The sequence below is a fragment of the Myxocyprinus asiaticus genome, chromosome 30 (assembly GCF_019703515.2).
Source record: "Myxocyprinus asiaticus isolate MX2 ecotype Aquarium Trade chromosome 30, UBuf_Myxa_2, whole genome shotgun sequence".
Taxonomy (NCBI): Eukaryota; Metazoa; Chordata; class Actinopteri; order Cypriniformes; family Catostomidae; genus Myxocyprinus; species Myxocyprinus asiaticus.
Genome location: NC_059373.1, coordinates 37109566 through 37132336, shown reverse-complemented (window position 1 = coordinate 37132336; position 22771 = coordinate 37109566). Strand labels below are relative to the sequence as shown.

Below are 22771 nucleotides of genomic sequence, written 5' to 3'. Positions count from 1 at the left end.
TGCCATGATGGCATCAGTTGTTTCAGATTTATCAGTTGTACATTCGGACTGTGAATAGGATTGAGATCTGGGACTGTGGAGGCCATTGAAGTTCACTGAACTCATTGTCATGTTAATGTACCAATTTGAGGTGACGTGCTTTGTGACAAGGTGTGATATCCTGCTGGAAACAACCATTAGAATAGAATAGTAACACTCTTGCCACAAAGGAATGAACATGGTAGGTAGGCTGTGGCAGTCATACGATTCTCAATTAATATTGAAGTAAACATGAAATCACAATTTATACACATCTGTGCATTATTTCAAAGGATTTGTTTTAATCTTCATAATCTTTTATCAAAATAGTAGTATAGTAACTCACCAAGCCCTTTTATGTTTCTTTTATTTTCCAATCAGCTGTAATACTGAGACCACATTTCACAATTCAATCAATTTACGATGGATAAAAGCAAGTATTGCCTTAAATGTTTACATCACCTTGTGGAAGTAAAAATGTGTTGTGAATACTGATTCATGTTGACTTTCAGGGGCCTAAAGGTGCATTACTGACAACGGTTAAATCGCGAGTTTCTGTTTCCTGTTCTTACCTGGCAAGAGAGGCTCCTGGTGTGGTCTTCTTCTTCAGCCAATCCAGTTCACCAAGATTTGATGTGTTGTGTGATTAGAGATGTTCTTTTGGATATCACTGTCACCTTCCTGTCAGTCTGAGCTGGTGTGACCATTCTCCTCTGACCTCTCATTAAGGGTGTTTTCGCCCACAGAACTGCCACTCACTGGATGGCTTTTGTACCATTATCTGTAAACTCAAGATTATTGTGCTTGACAGTCCCTCAAACCACCCTGGTACCAACAATTATTCCTTGGCCAAAGCCTCTTAGATCACAATTCGTCCCTATTCTAATGTTTGCTTTGAACATCAGAATCTCTCAGTGGAGGTACATCTTAAGGAAACTGGTTTTAGACTGTCTTCCAGGGCACTGTAACACCATGTCTTATGATTGAGAATAAATTCATTTGAGCTTTAGGGATAACCAAGCAAACATTCAATATGTTGTTTTTTCTCAGCAGAAAGAGAATAATAAAATGGATATATAAACATTAATTTACTTCTCTCAACTGCTCCATCTGGAGAAATTTGTATTGCTTCATTCATACTCCGAACAGGATAATGGGATATTAGGCAGTGAAGGACACATTAATGTTGCCTTCAAAAAAAAAAAAAAAACAACAAAAAAGAGTGAAGGCACTTCAATAAAGTGTTATTGGATTCAGATGTATATTGATAGGTTCATCCTAAGATAGCACTTTCCAGGTTTAATCACATCTGCATGGGTCTATACTTTGAGTTGCCACATGATTGTCTGCAAGTGGATATTTCCATTAACTTAACATGCACTTTAAAGGTGCACTCAGTGATTTATAGTTTTGTTTTGTTTTTTGCTTATTATCCAGTTGAATATCACTCCTATTATCTCAGTAATCCCCTGTAATTGAACACTTTCACTCATGAAATAAATGAATGTTGGCTGACAGAGAATAGTGCATTTTTAAGGCCCCGGCACACTCATGGCAAAGTTCTTCTTCGTTCTTCGCTCAGAGCCAAAAGAAGTTCGAAACAGCTGAGCAACGACATACTGTTTGAATTCAGACACCGGCCACACCACTAAGGGAAGCGTATAAATACAAGGATGCTCAAGACTACATGTAAAACCTTAACGAATGTGACATTAAAATGTGGCATCAATGACATCATGCCTCATTCTTTGAGTAGAATTCAAACAAGTTCAGTAAAAGAAACTGTTTTAAATACTCAGTGATTATTTAAAGTAATGTATATGCAGTAGATATGTCATTTGTAATGTTTACATTTTGCATTCATGGCTCTAATGTGCTAACATGCTACACTATGCATACTATACACTATACATGAAAACTATATTATACACCATATTATGTGCCGATTACATGCTGTTTTTGTAATTATGATTACACTACGTGTGTTTAAAAGAGTATTGGTAGAATATAGACAAAAGAATGATAACATATCTCACTTTGGGCAGATGTGTGAATGGCTTTTGGCTGCAGATGGCAAATGAGTGAATGGGCACTTAAGAGTTTTGAGTAGATTACATTAGTTTTCTAGACTTATTAAACAAACAAAAAATCACATGACATGTTCTTGGACAATATCTTTATGTGAACTATCATTCAGATGCAAGTAAATTTGTACCAGCTTGCTTATAACTCTACACATCGTTGTGTTCATGTTGACTGAGCTTAACTGAATGAAAATGAATTCGTTGTCGGCCTCAAATTAGGTGGAGCTCCAGGTGTATGCACATGTATCGTGAGAAATTTGTCATATTTGTCCTTTTTTCTGAAAGTAATGAAAATTCCCACGAAATTGTCATTTCCAGCGCATCTCAAATTCTGGAAATGATGCTGATGGAGATGGTATTTTTAATGTTTCTGAATTAAAATAGCTAATATCATTGCTAACATATGATGTATCCTAAATATACACAATTAGATAATAGTTTCAGTCTTTTGTATACTTGGTTAACAAGTAGGTCTACACTTACTTTTGAAAGGAAATGTAAGTGACACATCTGGGCCAATTATCAAATTGGTTTATTTCACTTTGTTTAGATGATCATAGTTTCAAACATGCAATGTTTTGTATTTTTATAATGGATTTTTATAGTGTAATATTGAAAGCTTGGGTCTGAGACCAGGCTAAAACAATAACATCTACACATTAAAGTCATTTGGAAAGTACCAAAAGTTAAACTTTTTACCATGCCTTAAATATTTAAAGTCAGTTTTAATGAGACCTTCAATTTACAAAAACAATAAAGCTGAAATGTGTTATTTGTAATGAATATACATCCCATTATATTCATGTGTTTGTACCGTACATATACTGTATATTTCAGTATTCTTTTTACCTTATTCGTTTGTCTATAGCATAAAGCAAACGTATTGTACCCCCTTTCTTGAAAATAATCTCGCAAAAAACATACAACGGACACTTAATGTAATTTGAGGTTTTTATTACTCCTACGGTAGGTTTACATTCCCAAACAACAATTCTCTACACAATGACAGTGTAAAACTTGTCATCTGTCGTAACCATCAGCGACAACATTTGGAGAAAAATACACTGATTTATTTAATAACAATTACAAAAACAGAAAACCATTTTTTTTTTTCATGGATTAAAGCTGAGGTTCCATATGTCATAATGAACTGTGGTTGGCCCCAGTCACACATCTAAACCTTCACAGCTGGACACTGTATTTTTGACAAACTGAGCTTCTTTTTTATTTTTTGCTTTAGGTCGGTGATTTTCAGAACAAGAGGAATCCTAAACAGTTCAGTCAAGCTTGAAGGCAAGTGTGGAGTACAAATTAAAGTAAAACCCAAAGGGACTGTAGGGACTGTAAGCCATCCTGGGCTGTTAGATTCTTTGACACAGAGAAAGGGTACCAGGTAAGCTGTGTATAACAGGTAACCACAGAAATACAGTATAAATGAGAATACTGATTATGTGCAGTACACACATTTTCCTCATTCAGCTGCCCACTCATTCTTTATTTCCCCCCACCCCCAACCCACACACAAAAAATGCTCTGGCTGTATAAAATATTTGACGGTTTGTGAAAAGGACAAGCTCAGCAGGGTTGTAGAAACTGAATGAATGGAAATGAGACAGGGCTACTCTCCACATCTGCGGCAATCATTCATGCGGAAACAACGGTGAATCCCTCCGACTCATAACATTTTCTCAAACACAAACACCAGGTATATGCCTAAAAAAAGACAAGAGAGAAGAGAATTGCATAAGGGAAATGATGAGACTTGGCCCTAAAATACTTATTATAAAACAAAACTGAAACATGCCAAAAAATGAAGCTACAGTGCATCTGGAAAGTATTCACAGCGCTTCACTTTTTCCACATTTTATGTTACAGCCTTATTCCAAATTGGATTAATTCATTATTTTCCTCAAAATTCTACAAACAATACCCCATAATGACAACGTGAAAGAAGTTTGTTTGAAATCTTTGCAAATTTATAAAATAAAAAAAATCAATCACATATACATAAGTATTCACAGCCTTTGCCATGACACTCAAAATTGAGCTCAGGTGCATCCTGTTTCCACTGATCATCCTTGAGATGTTTCTACAACTTGATTGGAGTCCAGCTGTGGTAAATTCAGTTGATTGGACATGATTTGAAAAGGCACACACCTGTCTATATAAGGTCCCACAGTTAACAGTGCATGTCAGAGCACAAACCAAGCCATGAAGTGGAGAGACAGGATTATATCGAGGCACAGATCTGGGGAAGGGTACAGAAAAATTTCTGCAGCATTGAAGGTCCCAATGAGCACAGTGGCCTCCATCATCCGTAAATGGAAGAAGTTTGGAACCACCAGGACTCTTCCTAGAGATGGCCGCCTGGCCAAACTGAGTGATCGGGGGAGAAGGGCCTTAGTCAGGGAGGTGACCAAGAACCTTATGGTCACTCTGACAAAGCTCCAGCATTTCTCTGTAGAGAGAGGAGAACCTTCCAGAACAACAACCATCTCTGCAGCACTCCACCAATCAGGCCTGTATGGTAGAGTGGCCAGACGGAAGCCACTCCTCAGTAAAAGGCACATGACAGCCCACCTGGAGTTTGCCAAAATGCACCTGAAGGACTCTCAGACCATGAGAAACAAAGATTGAAATCTTTGGCCTGAATGGCAAGTGTCATGTCTGGAGGAAACCAGGCACCGCTCATCACCTGGGCAATACCATCCCTACAGTGAAGCATGGTGGTGGCAGCAGCATGCTGTGGGGATGTTTTTCAGCGGCAGGAACTGGGAGACTAGTCAGGATCGAGGGAAAGATGAATACAGCAATGTACAGAGACATCCTTGATGAAAACCTGTTCCAGAGCGCTCTGGACCTCAGACTGGGGTGAAGGTTCTTCTTCCAACAGGACAACGACCCTAAGCACACAGCCAAGATAACAAAGGAGTGGCTCCGGGACAACTCTGTGAATGTCCTTGAGTGGCCCAGCCAGAGCCCAGACTTGAACCCAATTGAACATCTCTGGAGAGATCTGAAAATGGCTGTGCACCGACACTCCCTATCCAACCTGATGGAGCTTGAGAGGTCCTGCAAAGAAGAATGGGAGAAACTGCCCAAAAATAGGTGTGCCAAGCTTGTAGCATCATAATCAAAAAGACTTGAGGCTGTAATTGGTGCCAAAAGTGCTTCAACAAAGTATTGAGCAAAGGCTGTGAATACTTATGTACGTGTGTTTTTAAAAAAAATATATATATTTTTAAAAATTTGCAAAGATTTCAAACAAACTTCTTTCATGTTGTCATTATGGGGTATTGTTTGTAGAATGTTGAGGAAAATAATGAATTTAATCCATTTTGGAATAAGGCTGTAACAAAATGTGGAAAAAGTGAAGCGCTGTGAATACTTTCCGGATGCACTGTAAACTAGACTGCCACTAAAGCTTATTTTGAAATAAAGTAGGCAGAAAACTACTCAATGGAAATACTCAAATGCTTGCTCAACACATTGCATGCTGTTCCACTGTATACACTTGTGTTCTTGCATTAATGTAGTGGTAACAAACCTCAGTTAAGTGGTCAAGGTTTGGCTGGTTAACATAGTCCAGTTATCAGCATATACTGTTTATTGTAAATATTTCATTATAGTTAGGTGTTTTGCCAGTAAAACTTTTTTTGGGGCTCTTAAAAAGAGACTTATTTTTCCCTGTCTGCTGCCTTGGACATCACATCTCAGGACAGATGCAAGTGAAGGGCTTGAGACTGTATGTATGTTCTTATGGTGTCATCAGTCAGTGTTGTATTGGGTATTACTGTAGTAGACAGAAGGTATAAGATGATCTGCATGTAAAAATAGATTTGCTTCACGCCAAAAAACGACATGCCTGACATTCACCATTTCTGATGGCTGATCGCAATTCTTACTGTTCGTTATTTTTGAGCCAAAAACCACATCTGTCAAGCTGTCAAAAAACAGACAAAGAAGCGTCATAAAAGCATGATATGTCGATCTGAGTTGTGCACTCTAGTCAGAGACTTCTGAAGCCATATGATAATATCCGTATGGCGTTTTGACAGTTATTTTGACAAAGGCTGTTGAAATTCATTGAATTTAATACAAAAAATGCAGATTTGAATGCTAAAACTCTGCATTTGAATTGTATGTGTTGAAAGCACTGGCGACAAGGCAGAGGTCTTCGGCCGTTGCGTCTTGCTCTCTTATCGGCGTCTCGCAGCATAAGCAATGCGTTTTAAAACTCTAGGGCATTTCACACTGCGCTTAACCCTGAGTTATTGTCTTTTTAGTCCCCGCTTATAACCCTGGGTAAAGCAACATTTCACACTTGTAATTTTTAACCCAAGGTAATAAAACCCTGCTCCTGCCCAGGATTAGCACTGCATTGTGGTGCCAAAAGTATACAGTACACTGGGAAATGATGCAGAATTGGAATGTTACATAAAGTTTTTAAGTAAAAGACATCCAACTGGGCCTGGGTGATATGATGATATATCGTGGCGACGATATAAAGTGTCAATCGATTGAGATTTTGCTATATCGTGTAAATCGAGATATGTAAATACCCATGAGCGTGGTGTGTGTGTCTCTATCAGCAGTCAGGGCTTCACGTGAGACTGAGAGAATTGAAGAGACATAGACAGGGTTTTTCAGGCATTGAAAACTTCAATGAAATTTCAAAAACTCAATGACATTCATCTTGCGTTCAGCCATTCATAAGCGCTAATTTTGCTTCTCATCTGACACGCACATCTGTGTTACATGAGTGTCGCACACACCATCTCTGAAATCCGGCAGGCTTCCCGACATTTGCGCTCCAGAGACAGGAAAGCGCAGAGCGGGATCACTTGCAGCGAAGACCACAAAACTTACGTGACCCATTTGAATTTTTTCAACTGTTTTTAAGTGCTATTGAGGAAATCAAAAAGCTAGACAACCCGACAAGAAATCCACGAGCAGAGCTGCATATTCTGCTAAATTTACGCAGTTATGTCTGTGAAATACTGTGATGAGGTTTTCTGTTCAATTGCTTGCAGAGACTGCCACACCAATATATCAATTATTTCTTTCCCCACGTCTGTCTTTTATTATATCTTTGATAACTCAAACATTTTGGCATGTTTCAAAATGACAAAATCGACTGATTGAACGATTTACATGTCAGTTAAATGGCTCTTCCTGTCAACGTGGGCGGTTCTTGGACAATTTAAGCTGCTATAAGGTCCAGACATTTGCTGTTTAAGTCAAATAAAGAGTATAAAATTAGAAGAAAATTCACATTTTAAATTCTTACTGTAAGGAGAGCATTTCGATTCGTTAAACCGTTCTGAAGATATAAACCAATACATTTTTGGGTGTGGCCTATTATGACGAATTGGACTATATCTTGTAAGCGCATTTCAAACTTAACAGAACATTCTGAGGACATGTGCAAAAATGTCAATTTATGATGCTAGTGAAGAACATATGTAGGATTTTTGTCCACTAGATGGGGCTACAAGATAAGAAATAATTGAAAGGCAATTGAAAGTACAATTTTGTCCACTAGATGGGGCTACAAGATAAGAAATAATTGAAAGTCTTGAACCACTTTAAGGAGTTCGTCTTACTACGCTGTGGTTAATGTGTTAACTTTCTGCAAAATTGGAATAAAATTAGAATTGTTTTTAATATTTAAGTGAAAAATTCAGTTTTGACCCACGAGCTGTACTTCACCAGCAGGAAACATCTAAAAGATCAAGCATTTTATCCTCATAAAAGAGTCTGCACACACAGCAGGAGTCTTTAATTTCTTGCCTTTGGTACAGGCTACGCTTTCAATACAAATGAGCCCTGATGCGTGTTTTACTCGGTACCTATGCATATTAATATCAAATAGCTCAGCTAAAAGAGCCTTTCACGAAAGTGACATTATCTTACATTTTCAGTAATTTCTTGTTTTTTATCGTGTTTTTGTACAATCTCTAAAGCCTTTGAGACTCTGCGATGACAAAGTTAATGCATCTGTACATCAAGACAAATATCAAAAGTTACACCATAAAGTCTAAAGTCTCAAGTGTATAAAAGCAGCAATAGTGAATTTTAAAACTGATCTGAACAGGAAGAGAACATCCCCACGTACTTGTAGCCTCCCACTCAGACTTGCTCAAGGTTCCCTGTGGAGAAAAGAGAGGGGGAACTATCAGAACATAATTAATACCAAGAAGAAAACTCCTTTCAATAGAAGGAAAACACATCAGTGCTCACCAGTGGAAGTCTAACAGCAGGATTCTCAGCTATTCTCTTGGCATGGTCGTACTCCCCCGTACTATCGGATGCCAGTCTGCCCCTCTCATCCGGAGGGTATTGCTATGACAACAAGGAGGCACAAAAATGGTTTGATTCTTCTAAAGTAAAGATAAGGCAGACATCATTATCCACAGACAGATCTGGCTCACAGAAGCAGCCCTGGGATGAAATCTCAACTCTCTCATCTAGTGTGCACAAATTTTTTTTCTAGTGCCAGTTACGGAGTAGTTATTTCCGCATTACCGCTGAAAGGCTAATATGATTATATGTAATTGTGAAAGGGATTTCTCACAGGGCCAAGAGCACTGGAGTGGGTTAAATATGCTCAATGTGTGCTAATGTGCTTTATGATGGCTGTTTGACTAGATTTCTGTGCTGATGTGGCAGCAGTCACTCTGAGTGCACTTGGATAAAAAACAAAATGTAGTCTTGTTTTCCAGTCAAAATATTTTCACATCCACACAACAAGATAATAGAAGGTAGGACTTGCTGTTTTCAGAGGATATATCTTAAATTAAGGTTTCAGCTTAAATCTGACAAAATTTTATGTGGTTTATAAAAAAAAAAATTATATATATATAAAAAAAAAAAACATTTACCAATGAGGAAGACAAATAAACTTAATTCAAAAAAATATTAATATGTTAAAATGTTAATATCTTATGCAATTTTGCTTTTCAAGAACGTAAATCTCATTTTTATGGATGTTTTGATTACATGTGGCACTGAAAACCTGTAACTGATGTCAATTTAGAGTCGTGAAAAAAAATATGAAAAAAAAAAAAAAAATTTGAATAATGGCCACAGAGCAAGCAAAAGTGTAAGACCCAAATCGGCAAAACCATGAGAGCAACAGTGCTGTGACATATTTCCAAGTGACACAAAATATTTAAAAAGAAATGCAGGGCTGGACTAACAAATCCTCCAGGAAATAATTGGATTGTGAAAAGTGGGCTCTATGTGTCAAAATAAGAGGGATCTGTGACCAGCTGAAAAAGGAAAGTTATTTTTCTGTAATCTTTTAATATTTAAATCTTTAAAAAAAACAAGCATTTTTTTCCTTTGGAATAATGTGCACAGGTGATCGTTCTCAATTATACCAGGAATATGCATTAATAAAGTAAATAGGGCCAGTTTTGATTTCATGTGACTTCAAATGTGTCAGATTTCAAGCCGACAGCTCTTATGCTGCTTAACATGGCTGAAAGTTGTGACCATTTATATTTTACAGTAATATTCTTATCTGTAAATGTTAGAAATACAAAATGAAAGCATTTCTATTCGCAAAACAGCCCCTCCTTACATGACCGATAAAATGCCACTGTTGCGTTTAAACTAAATAGCAAAAAATTACACGCAGTTAAATGGTCAAATACCTTTGATTGCACACATGCATCTTAACAATTAGGCTTTTTTTCTAATCAATTAATTCACCAACAAATGAATCAATATTTAATATACTTATATTTAATATACACATTTTAATTTACCTCATATTAACATTAATAAAGTCTTTCTAGCAAGTCAGTCCACTGTCAGACATCATGCTAGTGCAGCTCCTATCTACTTGAATGGGGGAATAACGGCTGGTCAAGATTAGGATCAAAGAACATATTTCAAATCAGCAATAAAATCGGATAATTGGAATCATAAATTGTGCTTCTTTACCTCAGGTTATGCTGAAAAACGCAATTTTCCCAGCTTGTATAGCTAATGTGCATGCAAGTTCTCAAGTTGATTGACAGGCGATGTCTGTATCTAAAAGGTGATTGGCTCTAATGCCTGTAAGGCAGGACTACCTTTCTACATCCACTGACCATTGGGTGTTCCAATTTCTCCTTTTTATTTAAATAGAAGTAACCTGTCTCTGCTAATTAGTCTCTGTTGGGAGGCCTGTGTAGCTCAGTGGTAAAATACACTGGCTACCACCCCTGGAGTTCGCTAGTTTGAATCCCAGGGCGTGCTGAGTGACTCCAGCCAGGTCTCCTAAGCAACCAAATTGGCCCGGTTGCTAGGCGGGGTAGAGTCACATGGGATAAACTCCTCGTGGTCGCTATAATGTGGTTCGTTCTCGGTGGGGCACTTGATGAGTTGAGCGTGGTTGCCGCGGTGGATGGCGTGAAGCCTCCACACGCACTGTGTCTCTGTGGCAACGCGCTCAACAAGCCACGTGATAAGATGCGCGGGTTGACGGTCTCAGACGCGGAGGCAACTGGGATTCGTCCTCCACCACCCGGACTGAGGTGAATCACTACGCGACCACGAGGACTTAAAAGCACATTTCGAATTGGGCATTCCAAATTGGGAGAAAAAGAAAAAAAAGTCTCTGTTAATAATCAATATAGAGTATAATCAATATACAGCTGAAGTCAGAAGTTTACATGCACCTTAGCCAAATACATTTAAACTCAGTTTTTCACAATTCCTGACATTTAAACATAGAAAACATTTCCTGTCGTAGGTCCGTTAGGATCACTACTTTATTTTAAGAATGTGAAATGTCAGAATAATAGTAGAGAGAATTATTTATTTCAGCTTTTATTTCTTTCATCACATTCCCAGTGGGTCAGAAGTTTACATACACTTTGTTAGTATTTGGTAGCATTGCCTTTAAATTGTTTAACTTGCGTCAAATATTTTGGGTAGCCTTCCACAAGCTTCTCACAATAAGTTGCTGGAATTTTGGCCCATTCCTCCAGACAGAACTGGTGTAACTGAGTCAGGTTTGTAGGCCTCCTTGCTCACACACACTTTTCAGTTCTACCCACAAATTTTCTATGGGATTGAGGTCAGGGCTTTGTGATGGCCACTCCAGTACCTTGACTTTGTTGTCCTTAAGCCATTTTGCCACAACTTTGGAGGTATGCTTGGGGTCACTGTCCATTTGGAAGACCCATTTGCAACCGAGCTTTATCTTCCTGGCTGATGTCTTGAGAAGTTTCTTCAATATATCCACATAATTTTTCCTTCCTTATGATGCCATCTATTTTGTGAAGTGCACCAGTCCCTCCTGCAGCAAAGCACCCTCACAACATGATGCTGCCACCCCCAAGCTTCACGGTTGGGATGGTGTTCTTCGGCTTGTAAGCCTCACCCTTTTTCCTCCAAACATAACAATAATCATTATGGCCAAACAGATACATTTTTGTTTCATCAGACCAGAGGACATTTCTCCAAATAGTAAGATCTTTGTCCCCATGTGTACTTGCAAACTGTAGTCTGGCTTTCTTATGGCAGTTTTGGAGCAGTTGCTTCTTCCTTGCTGAGCAGCCTTTCAGGTTATGTCGATATAGGACTCGTTTTACTGTGGATATAGATACTTGTCTACCTGTTTCCTCCAGCATCTTCACAAGGTCCTTTGCTGTTGTTCTGGGATTGATTTATCTCTAGGAGACAGAATGCATCTCCTTCCTGAGCAGTATGATGGCTGCGTGGTCCCATGGGGTTTATACTTGCATACTATTGTTCGTACAGATGAACGTGGTACCTTCAGGTGTTTGGAAATCGCCAAGGATGAACCAGGCTTGTGGAGGTCCACATTTTTTGTTCTGAGGTCTTTGCTGATTTCTTTTGATTTTCCCATGATGTCAAGCAAAGAGACAATGAGTTTGAAGGTAGGCCTTAAAATACATCCACAGGTACACCTCCAATTCAGTACACCTCCTATCAGAAGGTAACTGTCTAAAGGCTTGGCATCATTTTCTGGAATTTTCCAAGCTCCTTAAAGGCACAGTTAACTTAGTGTATGTAAACTTCTGACCCACTGGAATTGTGATATAGTCGATTAAAAGTGAAACAATCTGTCTGTACACAATTGTTGGAAAAATTACTCATGTCATCCACAAAGTAGATGTCCTAAACGACCTGCCAAAACTATAGTTTGCTAACAGTAAATCTGTGGAGTGGTTAAAAAAATGAGTTTTAATGACTTCAAATATGTAAGTGTATGTAAACTTATGACTTCAACTGTATGTATGTTTCTTTAACATAGGGGTTGGTTGTATTAAAACTAACCGATCTCAACTTTTTGTCTCTGTTATATGGTCACATTAAAACTTTTCACCAAGCCTTCATTTATTTTTGGTACTTTTAAAAAACCTTTTATGTGCAGATTTTACTGTTTTTGCCTTGTGCCAGACCAAGACTTTCAATATCAAACCATGAAAATCCATTAAATAAATACAAATTATTACATGTTTAAAACTATGATCATCTAAACAGAGTGAAATAACAAAAACAATTTAAGTATTTACTGCGTGAAATTTATTTATTACTTTTTCAAAAATAATGACTGTCCCACAGTTGTGCCATCATTTCCACCACACCAAACACAATTAACCCAATTATTATTATTTTATTTTATTTTTTTGTTAGTTTTCTTGTTAACTAAGTGGACAAAAGAGTCAGTGAAGAGCATGCTTGAGATGAAATGTGAAACAAGTGATGTCTGAAGAAAACAAAGAAAAATGAAGATATCACAAGCAGAATATTTTTATTAGGTTTCCATTTCCAATCAAGCTGTAATTTTGCTAAATTATTCAAAAATGGTGAAAATATTATTTAATTGTGTGTTTTTAGGATACATCAAACATTAGCAATGAAATTAGCCTTAGCAAGATAGGAGTCTGACATTTTATTTCAAAAACTGATAAAAACATAATTTCCAGCACAAAATTCTAAAAACACAGAATTTGAGTTGTGCTGGAAATTACACTGCTGTGGGAAAAAATTATGACAAAACCAACATAAATCTGTGATGCATGTGCATACAGTGTTAGACATTGTTAGCAGACAAATAAAATGTTTTAATGTTTAATCAAGACTTCACTTTCTAGTTCACAGTGCTAAAAGTGCCTGAAGTTCAGAAAACAGCCATTTTTTAATCAAAATTGTTTCGTTAGTTGTAGCCCTGCACACAAAGACACACACATACCTCCAGCGCCTGCATCCACTGCATGAGCATCTTATGCTTCTCATCTTTAACTTTCTCCTCAAAGAACTCAAGGAAGGTTTTCTTATACACCAGACGCATGCTGTACTTTTTGGCCATTCTGGACAGAAAATAAGAAGAAATAATTTAAACACAACAACTAATATACAGACTGATTATTAAGCATGCAGTGCTATACAGTCAGCATATTTAGCCAAAACATATTTAAATCTGCTAATGTCTCCATATGTATCTGATTTGGGGAATTTGCTAGAGACGACAAAATAGCATAATAAAATGTAGAATATCTCAGACACTACAAACATAATGCTCGCTGTAAGCACACATTTATGAATCAGTTGTGCCCTCTGCTGGCGAGTCAAGGCAATAACATTGCAAAAACCAGGAGTACACAAAGAGCACTCGAGATGTGACACTCACTCCTCAAACAGGGGGAAATACACCAGAAACTCTGGGACATTGACGACTCCCTCCAGGTTGAAGTCGTACTGACAGCCGAACAGAGGGTATTCTCCTTTCTTCTGGAAGGACACACTGTACACTTCATTCCCAAAACTGTTCGAGTCTGACACCTCCAAACGTTTCCTGTGGACCAAAGTGGCTTAATATTATAATACATTGTGAAACATGCTTATCACTCTTAAATTTCTGTATTGCAGCTTTTATGCACTGAAAATGAATCTATGCTGTCTCTAGAGGATGAGCAAATCGAAACTGTATTGGGACAACTGAAGACAAGTCAGGTCACTCTGCAACCATATTCGTAATGCACCCAGGCAGCTAGTTACTAGTCGTGCTTTAATTCAATGGGGAAAGACCGAAATCTGCCACAATGTCTGTGTGTGTGAGCTTACACCAGCTCAAATGCATCTGGAGTTGTTCCGATGAAGAATCCTCCCGGTCGGAGTCTCTCACAGGCGTTTCTCAGCATGGTGTCTGCTTGCTGCTCGCTCTCAAACGAATAATGATACACAAACTGACAGCTGCACACGTCAAACCGCAGATCAGGGTCTCGCAACTTCTCACATAGCAACTCCTGTGACAGAAAAAAAGAGATACAGAGAGAATATGACCCTGTGCTGTCATGTCATGATGTTCAATTACTTTAATGTTGAAGTCCCTCTGAGAATTTAGATCATGAAGTGTCTCTCACAAATGAAAGAAGCTTTTAAAGGTGAAGTGTGCCATTCCTGCAGCACCAGAGGAACCAAACTGAAGTGCAAAAATAATGACCACTTCCAAACAGGTTTCCCATACATTCCCACCATCTGCCATTGAATTTTAATTAGAGCTGTTAACAATAAACGCGTAAACACATGCAATTAATTCAAGACCTTTAACACCAATTTGACATTTCCTTCAGCTCCATGTGAGTTTTGAACGCTGGTTGGAATAGGTCGGAGCTTTGCGATGTGTCCTCCCGAGGTCATTACACTGACGCACACACCTCAAATACACAACAGCTTTCCGTGTCAATGATCAAGTGATGGAGAAAGGACCTCTTAAAGGAATATTCTGGGTTCATTTCAAGTATCGACAGCACTTGTGGCATAATGTTGATTACCACAAAAATTAATTTTGACTCGTCCCTCCTTTTCTTTAAAAAAGTAAAAATCGAGATTACAGTGAGGCACTTGCAATGTTAGTGAATGGGGCCAATTTTTGGAGGGTATTTTTTATCCATCTTACCAGACAATTTGGATAAAATATAATTTACATGCATGGTGCAAGCGGTAAAAGCAAAATGAGACGTTTTCTGCAAGCACTTTTCACATGGAGTTGAAAACGGCGTGAATCTTGGGAATGCGACTTCAGGATTGCTGTGGCAACGTGGATAGCAACAATTAATATTGTGGAGGAATCCCGAGGATGAAAGTTTAAGAGATTTAATGCCAACTGCAATGAAAACGTAAACTCCAAGTCAAGGTATCGGATCAGTGCATCCATACTCATTTTAATATGGAAAAAATAAGGGTGTTTCTTCAGCTTCACGCACTTTTACCACTGTGGACTTCCAAAAAAGTCTCAAAGATTTTTCCAAACAATTTTTTATTTTATTTGTCTACTAACAATGTCAAACGGTTTATGTACATGCATCACAGGGTATTATTTTTTTTCTCTTTAAAGTCAAAAATTCCCATCACAGTGTCATTTCCAGCACATCTCAAATTCTGTATTGGGTTTAATAGAATTCTGTGCTGGAAATGATGCTGATGGAAATATTTTTTTTTTTAATGTTTTGGAAATAAAAAAAAAGACTCCTTTGTCTTGCTAAGGCTAATTTCATAGCTAAAATTTTTTGTATCCTAAATACACACAATTAAATATTTTCACACTTTTTGCATATTTTGGCAAAATTACGGAAATTGCACAAAAATATTCTGCTCACAAGTGATATTTACCTTTTATTTTCTTCAAACAACACTTGTCTCATATTTCATCTCAAGCATGCTCTTTACTGACACTTTTGTCCACTTGGTTAACAAGTACACTTTTGAAAAAACTTTTTTTAGTGTCAAAATTGTTTAGTGTTGTGGAAATGATGCTACAACTGTGGGACAGTCGTAAACTTTTTTTAACTGATAGAAATCATTTTTACACAATAAATATTGAAATGGTTTATTTCACTCTTTGTTTAGATTATCATAGTTTTAAACATAATTATTTGTATCATCGGCACACTTGTATTGTTAGTTAAAACCACCTTTATTGAATTGGCTTTTTCATGGTAGAAACTAAAAAACTATCAGCAATAAAAGAAAAAAGTGGATTGCAAATATTTTCATCATGTAATAATCTATATTTTTTTCATGGATTTTATAGTTTAATGTTAAAAGTCTGGGTCTTGGTGTAAAATATATACATAAGGCATTTGCAAAGTACCAAAAATAAATGACGAAGGCCTGGTAAAAAGTTTCCAAGTCAGCTTAAATGAGACCATCATATAACGAAAAGAACAATATTGAAAACTTTTCGTTTTAATAAAAAATTCAATGGGGCATGAAAGTGCCTGAAGTTCAAGAAACATCCTTAAAGACCCTGTGAAATCAAAATGAAAGTTTTGCTGCTTTTAGTTCATATCTATTAGCTAGGTATAATCTATATGTTAGTGTACTTCTAAACACTGACAACATTTGTTTTCAGATGATTTAAGCTCTTAGAGTGTAGAGTAATTGTCTTTGAAGGGAATAGGGCATAGGGATGACCACTTCTGAATAGGACGCGCCAAAGTGGGAGCTGGATACGAGGAAAATTGCTTGAGTTTATTTATATAAACTCGAACACTGGAGGTTGGGATGTTCAGCTCGAGTAAAGCCCAAAGTATACTTCGGTCAAACGCGTTAACGTACAGGACGCGTGACACAATTCTCGTCATCAGCAGACAGCGCAAACACTGAACGCGCGCAGCCTGATTTTTCTAACCGTGCGTCTTTGAATGTGCAGAATGCGCATGCGCCTGGAATTATGTGCACTAATTTGTGGGTCCAAAAGGTTGCAACATTCACATTTGAGCCGTTGCTGTCACGAAGAAATGCTAGATGTAATCGCTGGTAAACAACAGGAGACAGGAGTAAAAACTTCAAAAGTTGATGTGCATGTCAAGAGCGCATGTGTGAGGAGGTCAGGAGATACATGTAATTGTATAACTCGAGTCTGAAGGAATATAAAGACATCTTTATGGGTCTAAACTCCTGAAGAGAAATAGTCTGGTTTCTCGTACAATCGTAGCGCATGCGCCAACCGCCTGTGTATGCGTGCACCGTCAAATGGAGTATAATTTGAAAGACTTGTGTTCAACTGTACGCAGATGCTGAACGTTCACGTCAAAATCTAAGTATACTTAAGGCTTATGTGTTCTTTATGCTTACTGTATTGTGATTGAAAACATGGGTATATTATTTTTACTCGCTTATTTCTTCTTCATCTGTTAAGGTACTGGCTCCAGCCTCATTGTAAGCAAAGACCACAATGTTCTGTTTGTTTTAGGGCTTTTTATGCAGTAACGTGTTTAGTTAGAGTTGAGAACCGATCAGTGATCTTTGGAAAAGCTGGCTGGTGTTGAGATCGTGTCTCGTTTCTCCTGTAAGACATTAGCAGCACGGTGGAAAGAGGTGTGTGTATGGCTGTAAACGAAATGCCTATTGACTATTTTTTTTAAATGAGTCGTTTAGTATGTCCCATCCCCATCTCCTGTTTTATAGTAGGAAATACATAAAAAAAAAATAAAAAATAAAATAATCGTTTTTGTCGAAGCAATTCACAGGGACATTAAATATACAGGTAGCCTGTCTTGGCACTTTATTGATTGTCAAAAAGAATCTCACAATAAACTGGTGTATAAAAACTAGGGGTGGGTAAAAATTATGATTTTCTGAAGCATCTTCATTTATGAACTCGAATGATTTTGATTAAACAAAAGTCAAGATGTTCATTAAGACTTTGAGTATTCTTTAACATATATATATAAATAAATGAACACAACATGGTACCAGAAGTGGTCATTTCTCTGAGTTGATAAAGAATCCAAGATGGAAAGTTGTTTGAAACCGCCAGATGGATTGAGATTAACTGGGAATATCAACAGTAACTGGAGAACTTTCAAGCAGCAATTCAAGTTGTATATGCAGGCCATTGGACTCGAAGACAAAGCAGATGGAAGGAAAATCTCATTACTGCTTACTGTTGCAGGTCCACAAGCCACTGAAGTTTTCAACACTTTTGTCTTTGAGAACCAGGTTGACAGTGGAAAGTTTGATGTTGTGCTGCAGAGGTTTGATGCACACTGCTCTCCAAAAGGAAATGAGACATATGAGAGGTATGTGTTTTGTTCTCGAATTCAAATGCAAGGAGCATCATTTTACTGTTTTTTCGACTGATCTAAGATTAAAAGCTCAATCATGCAATTTTGCCAATTTACAAGAGTCAATGATCCGTGACCAAATTGTTTTTGGCATTATTGATCAAATAGTTAGAGAGCGGCGACTCAGAGAGACAGAGTTGTGTTTGGATGACGCTGTGAAAATGTCAAGCGAGCGAAATCGCGCAGCAGCACATAAAGACTTTTGTGAATTAAAGTGCAGCCGTAGGAAATGATAGTGCAGCCGTGAGCGCAGTGAAATTTAAGGCAAAGAATCTGAAACAGCAGATGTTAATGAAGAAAATGGAGAATACTGACACTTTTAATTGCAAAAGATGTGGTAATCAACACCAGCCAAGACAATGTCCTGCCTATGGCAAACAGTGCATGATCTGCAAAGGAAACAATCACTTTGCTAAGCAATGTTTTTCAAAAGGAAAAGCTAAGAGAGGAAAACATTTGCATATGGTGGAGGACACTGATTTAGCTGAAACATTCTTTGTAGGACTGGTTGCATGTAATGACAATGCAACTGAGAAAAATGAACTAAAGTGTCTCAGGAGAAAAATGATGTACATCTGAAGGTCAATGATGTAAGTCTGAATGATGATAAATGGATTGTGCCTTGTAATGGATCAGTCATTACAATGAAGCTTGACACAGGTGCAAAGGTAAATCTGATGAGCATGAGTGACAAAGTCAATGAAGGAAAGACCACAAATCAAAAAGAAAACTGTTCCTTTGAAAGCTTACAATGGCCAGACAATTGATGCTGAAGGAGTATGTTGGCTCAAAGTGATGGTAAAGAGCAGAGTCCATAACCTGATGTTTGTAGTTGTGCCAGAGGGTCATGAATCGTTGCTTGGAGATAAAGCATGTGAAGACCTGGAGCTGGTAAAAAGAGTGCAGAATATTAACGATGTGCATGGAAATAACTCTCTCAATCCTATACTTCAAAAGTTTGCAGATGTCTTCACAGGATTTGGTGCTCTTCCTTACACCTATAAGATACAGTTGAAGTTTGACACGCAGCCCATGGTGCATGCTTCAAAAAGAATCCCTGTATCTGTGCGCGACCAGCTAAAGAAAAAGTTGGATCGAATGACAGCGTTGGGCATCATCCGCAAAGTCGAGGAACCAACGGACTGGGTCAACTCAGTGGTCTGCATAAAGCAAAAAACTGGTGAGATTAGAATTTGTATGGATCCAAAAGACTTAAATGAAAACATAAAATGAGAACACTACCAAATTACCAAGCGTGAAGAAATTTTAAGTGACATGGCAAATGCAAAGTATTTCACTAAATTAGATGCGTCACAAGGATTTTGGCAGATCAAGCTTGATGCAGAGCGCGCAAAACTCTGCACCTTCAATACACCTTTTGGAAGGTATTGTTTTCTCAGACTACCTTTTGGAATTGTTTCAGCTTCCGAGATTTTTCATAGGGCTCTGGAGAATGTGATTGAAGGACTAGCAGGTGTACGTGAACATTGACGATATAATAGTCTGGGGCTCCACTTTAGAGCAACATAATGACAGACTGAGAAAAGTGTTGGAGAGGATTCACAACAATAACTTAAAACTCAAGAGTAAATGTCAATTTGGAGTGAGAAAACTTGTGTTTCTCAGAGGCAAACTGTCAGAGCAAGGTGTCGAGCCTGAAAAGTACAAAATACAAGCAATTCTTGACATGGAAAGACCTTCTGATAAACAAGGCATATTACGAGTCTTAGGAATGATAAATGTCATAGGAAAGTTTATCCCAAACCTTTCATCTAAAACTGTGTGTCTAAGAGAACTAGTACTTCAAAAAAATGAGTTCAAATGGATGTCAAGACATGAGAAAGAGTGGTCAAGCATAAAAGCAGCACTCACCACAGAACCTGTGCAAGCGTTCTTTGATCCTTCAAAGCCAGTGAAAATATCAGCTGATGCGTCAAAAGATGGATTGGGGGCAGCACTGTTTCAAGCTGATGGTGATGTTTGGAGGCCGGTAGCCTATGCGTCAAGAACGATGACTAGAGGTCACATCAACTGTCCAACAACTCGGTGATGCTGACAAAGGTTGTTGCTGATTTGGAGGATCTCGCTGTAATATGTCAATTGATTACGGCGATGGAAACAAAATACTTTGAGCTGGTCACAAGAGTGACAGATGTTGAAAAACGAATCGATTCTTGGAAAAACTTGAATATTTTGAAAATATGAACCGAAGGAATAACATACAAATTGTTGGAATTCCTGAACATGAAGGCAGAGATATGGTGAAATTCCTAGACGAGCTCTTCCTGAGTCTGCTCGACATAACAGGCCATACGCTGGAAATTGAGCGAGCTCACAGAGTCCCGGCTCGCAGATCTGCTGAGGGAGACAGGCCCCGATCAATTCTGGCCAAATTTCTGAGATCATCCGATAAAGATCTAATGTTGCGCCAGGCGAGGAGCAAAGGAAAGCTTTCTTGGAAGAATCACAATATTTTCTTGTTCCCAGACTTTGCGAATTCGACAAGAGAGAAACGCGATTGGTTCAAGGAATGTAAGAAACTCTTACATCAACGGAAAATCAATTTTGCACTGATGTTTCCGGCCAAACTGAGAATAGACACCAAGGACGACAGCAAAGTATTTTTATGCCCCAAAAAGGCACTGGCCTTCATACAAACTATGGGTAAGTAAACCATTGGGGGTTTCTTATGTGAGTGGACTGACTCGCTGTTCAGTGTCTCGATTGTCTGAGGAAGCTGGGCACCATTTTTTGTTTCTTTCTGCGATGGCTCCGCCTAGCAGCTGGAGTTTGTTTTGTGGCATGACACTCCAAGAAACTTTTGCATTGATGGAAGATCGCTTTTACACTGAAGTTCCCAGCCAGATTGAGAATGGACACTATGGATGACCGCAAAATATCTACTTGCTCACATAAAGGACGTCTTTTATAAAGTTGACGGACTGAGTCATGATGTCATTTTTTTTATGCGGCCTCTGAGTGAATTTGACTCTGGATCATCTGAGGAACCGGGATGCCTGTTTTGTTTCTTTAAGTGCTGGCTCCACCTAGCGGCTGGAGTTTGTTTTGTTGAATAATACTCCTCTAGGTCAGCTGTGGATGAATCTGATCGTTCTTTGTGCTTACGCCTCCTGTTCGCTGGAGTTTGTTTTGTGGAGTAATTTTAAGGGACATCAGAATGATTACGTCATCGTCTGCACTCATAACAGCCGGCTCACTGAACAATTGTCTGTCTGTCTGAGGAAACTGAACGGCTTTATATCAGCTGGAGTTTGTTTTGTGGAGGAACACACTTTCAAGGCAGTTCTGTGAATGAATCTACACGTTCTTTGTGTTTATTATGCCTATTGGCTGGAGTTTGTTTTACAAAGTATTTCCTGTTATGTAATTTTGCCTCACAAAACCTGTGCAGAAGCACCGGACTTGAGCAATCCGATGGCAAAATTCGCTGGGGTTCTCGCATGCGTACATGGACCTTTTGAGTTTAGAGGGATTGACACCGGTTGCTGCTGTCGTGCGTGGGGTTAATGTGCACATTTTTCTTTTTTCTGTTTGTTTTGTTCGGGGTTTGATTGTTGCATTAATGGGGAATGTGGTCTGTATAATCTTGCTTTTGACACACAATTTATTTTATTATATCAACATGTCAAATATTTATGTGAATCTCTCTCCACATGGAATGTGAATGAGTTGGGACACCCCATAAAAAGAAGGAAATATGATATAGTGTTTCTTCAAGAAACACATCTCTCCCCACAGGAAGCTGAAACATTTGGGAAGATATGGGGTGGGCATGTTTTCTTTAGTGCTGGCTCAAGTAAGAGTAGGAGAGTCATTATACTGATAAATAAACATCTACAATTCAAATTTCTCAAACAGATTATAGATCAAATAGGAAGTCATTATTGTTTTAGCAGACATTCAGGGGCAAAGATTGATTTTGGCTAATATTTACGCACCTAACGCTGATGATCACGGCTTTTTTATAGATCTTGAAGGGATGTTGCAAACCGCTAGTATGATATAATATTGGGAGGAGACTTTAATTTATTGATGGACTCAATCCTTGACCATAGTGAAGCAAAAGTGTGTAAGCCCCCTAGAGCAACAGTGACACTTCACAGGATGATATCTAGTTCATAAGATTTATTTTTAATATATATATATATATATATATATATATCTAAATCCCTCGTTTCATCTGTTGTTGACTGCTCAATTGGAAACATCTTAGTCTCAGATCATGCCCTGGTGAGTTTAAAGGTGTTGCCACATAAGGAGAAAAGGAAATCATATAGTTGGCGCTTTAATGTATCCCTTTTGCAAAATCCTGATTTCCAAATGTTAAAGACTGAAATCAATGTTTACATGGAGACCAACTGGTTCTCAGTATCCTCTGAGGGTGTGGCTTGGGAGGCACTTAAGGCAGTTCTTAGGGGTCGGATCATACAGTACGCCTCATTCATCAAAAAATCCAAAGCATGAGAACTCGTGGAGTTGGAAGAGAATATTAAAAGTGCCGAGGCAGAGCTGAAGCGCCGAATGTCGTCTGATGGCCTCAGAGAATTGACC

At 38.2% G+C, this 22771-nt stretch overlaps 1 protein-coding gene across 1 annotated transcript in view; it reads right to left on the bottom strand.

Moving 5' to 3' along the window:
• Positions 1-3039: 3039 nt before the first annotated feature.
• Positions 3040-22771, bottom strand: part of rnmt (RNA (guanine-7-) methyltransferase) — a 28568-nt gene continuing 8836 nt past the window's right edge. Inside the window, exons 6-11 of the mRNA XM_051663246.1 lie at positions 14193-14374; positions 13759-13923; positions 13321-13438; positions 8346-8447; positions 8221-8254; positions 3040-3815 (exon numbers count right to left, since the gene is read on the bottom strand). Coding sequence (XP_051519206.1) covers positions 3778-3815; positions 8221-8254; positions 8346-8447; positions 13321-13438; positions 13759-13923; positions 14193-14374 — 639 coding nt within the window. The 3' untranslated portion in view covers positions 3040-3777. The remainder of the gene's footprint in view (positions 3816-8220; positions 8255-8345; positions 8448-13320; positions 13439-13758; positions 13924-14192; positions 14375-22771) is intronic.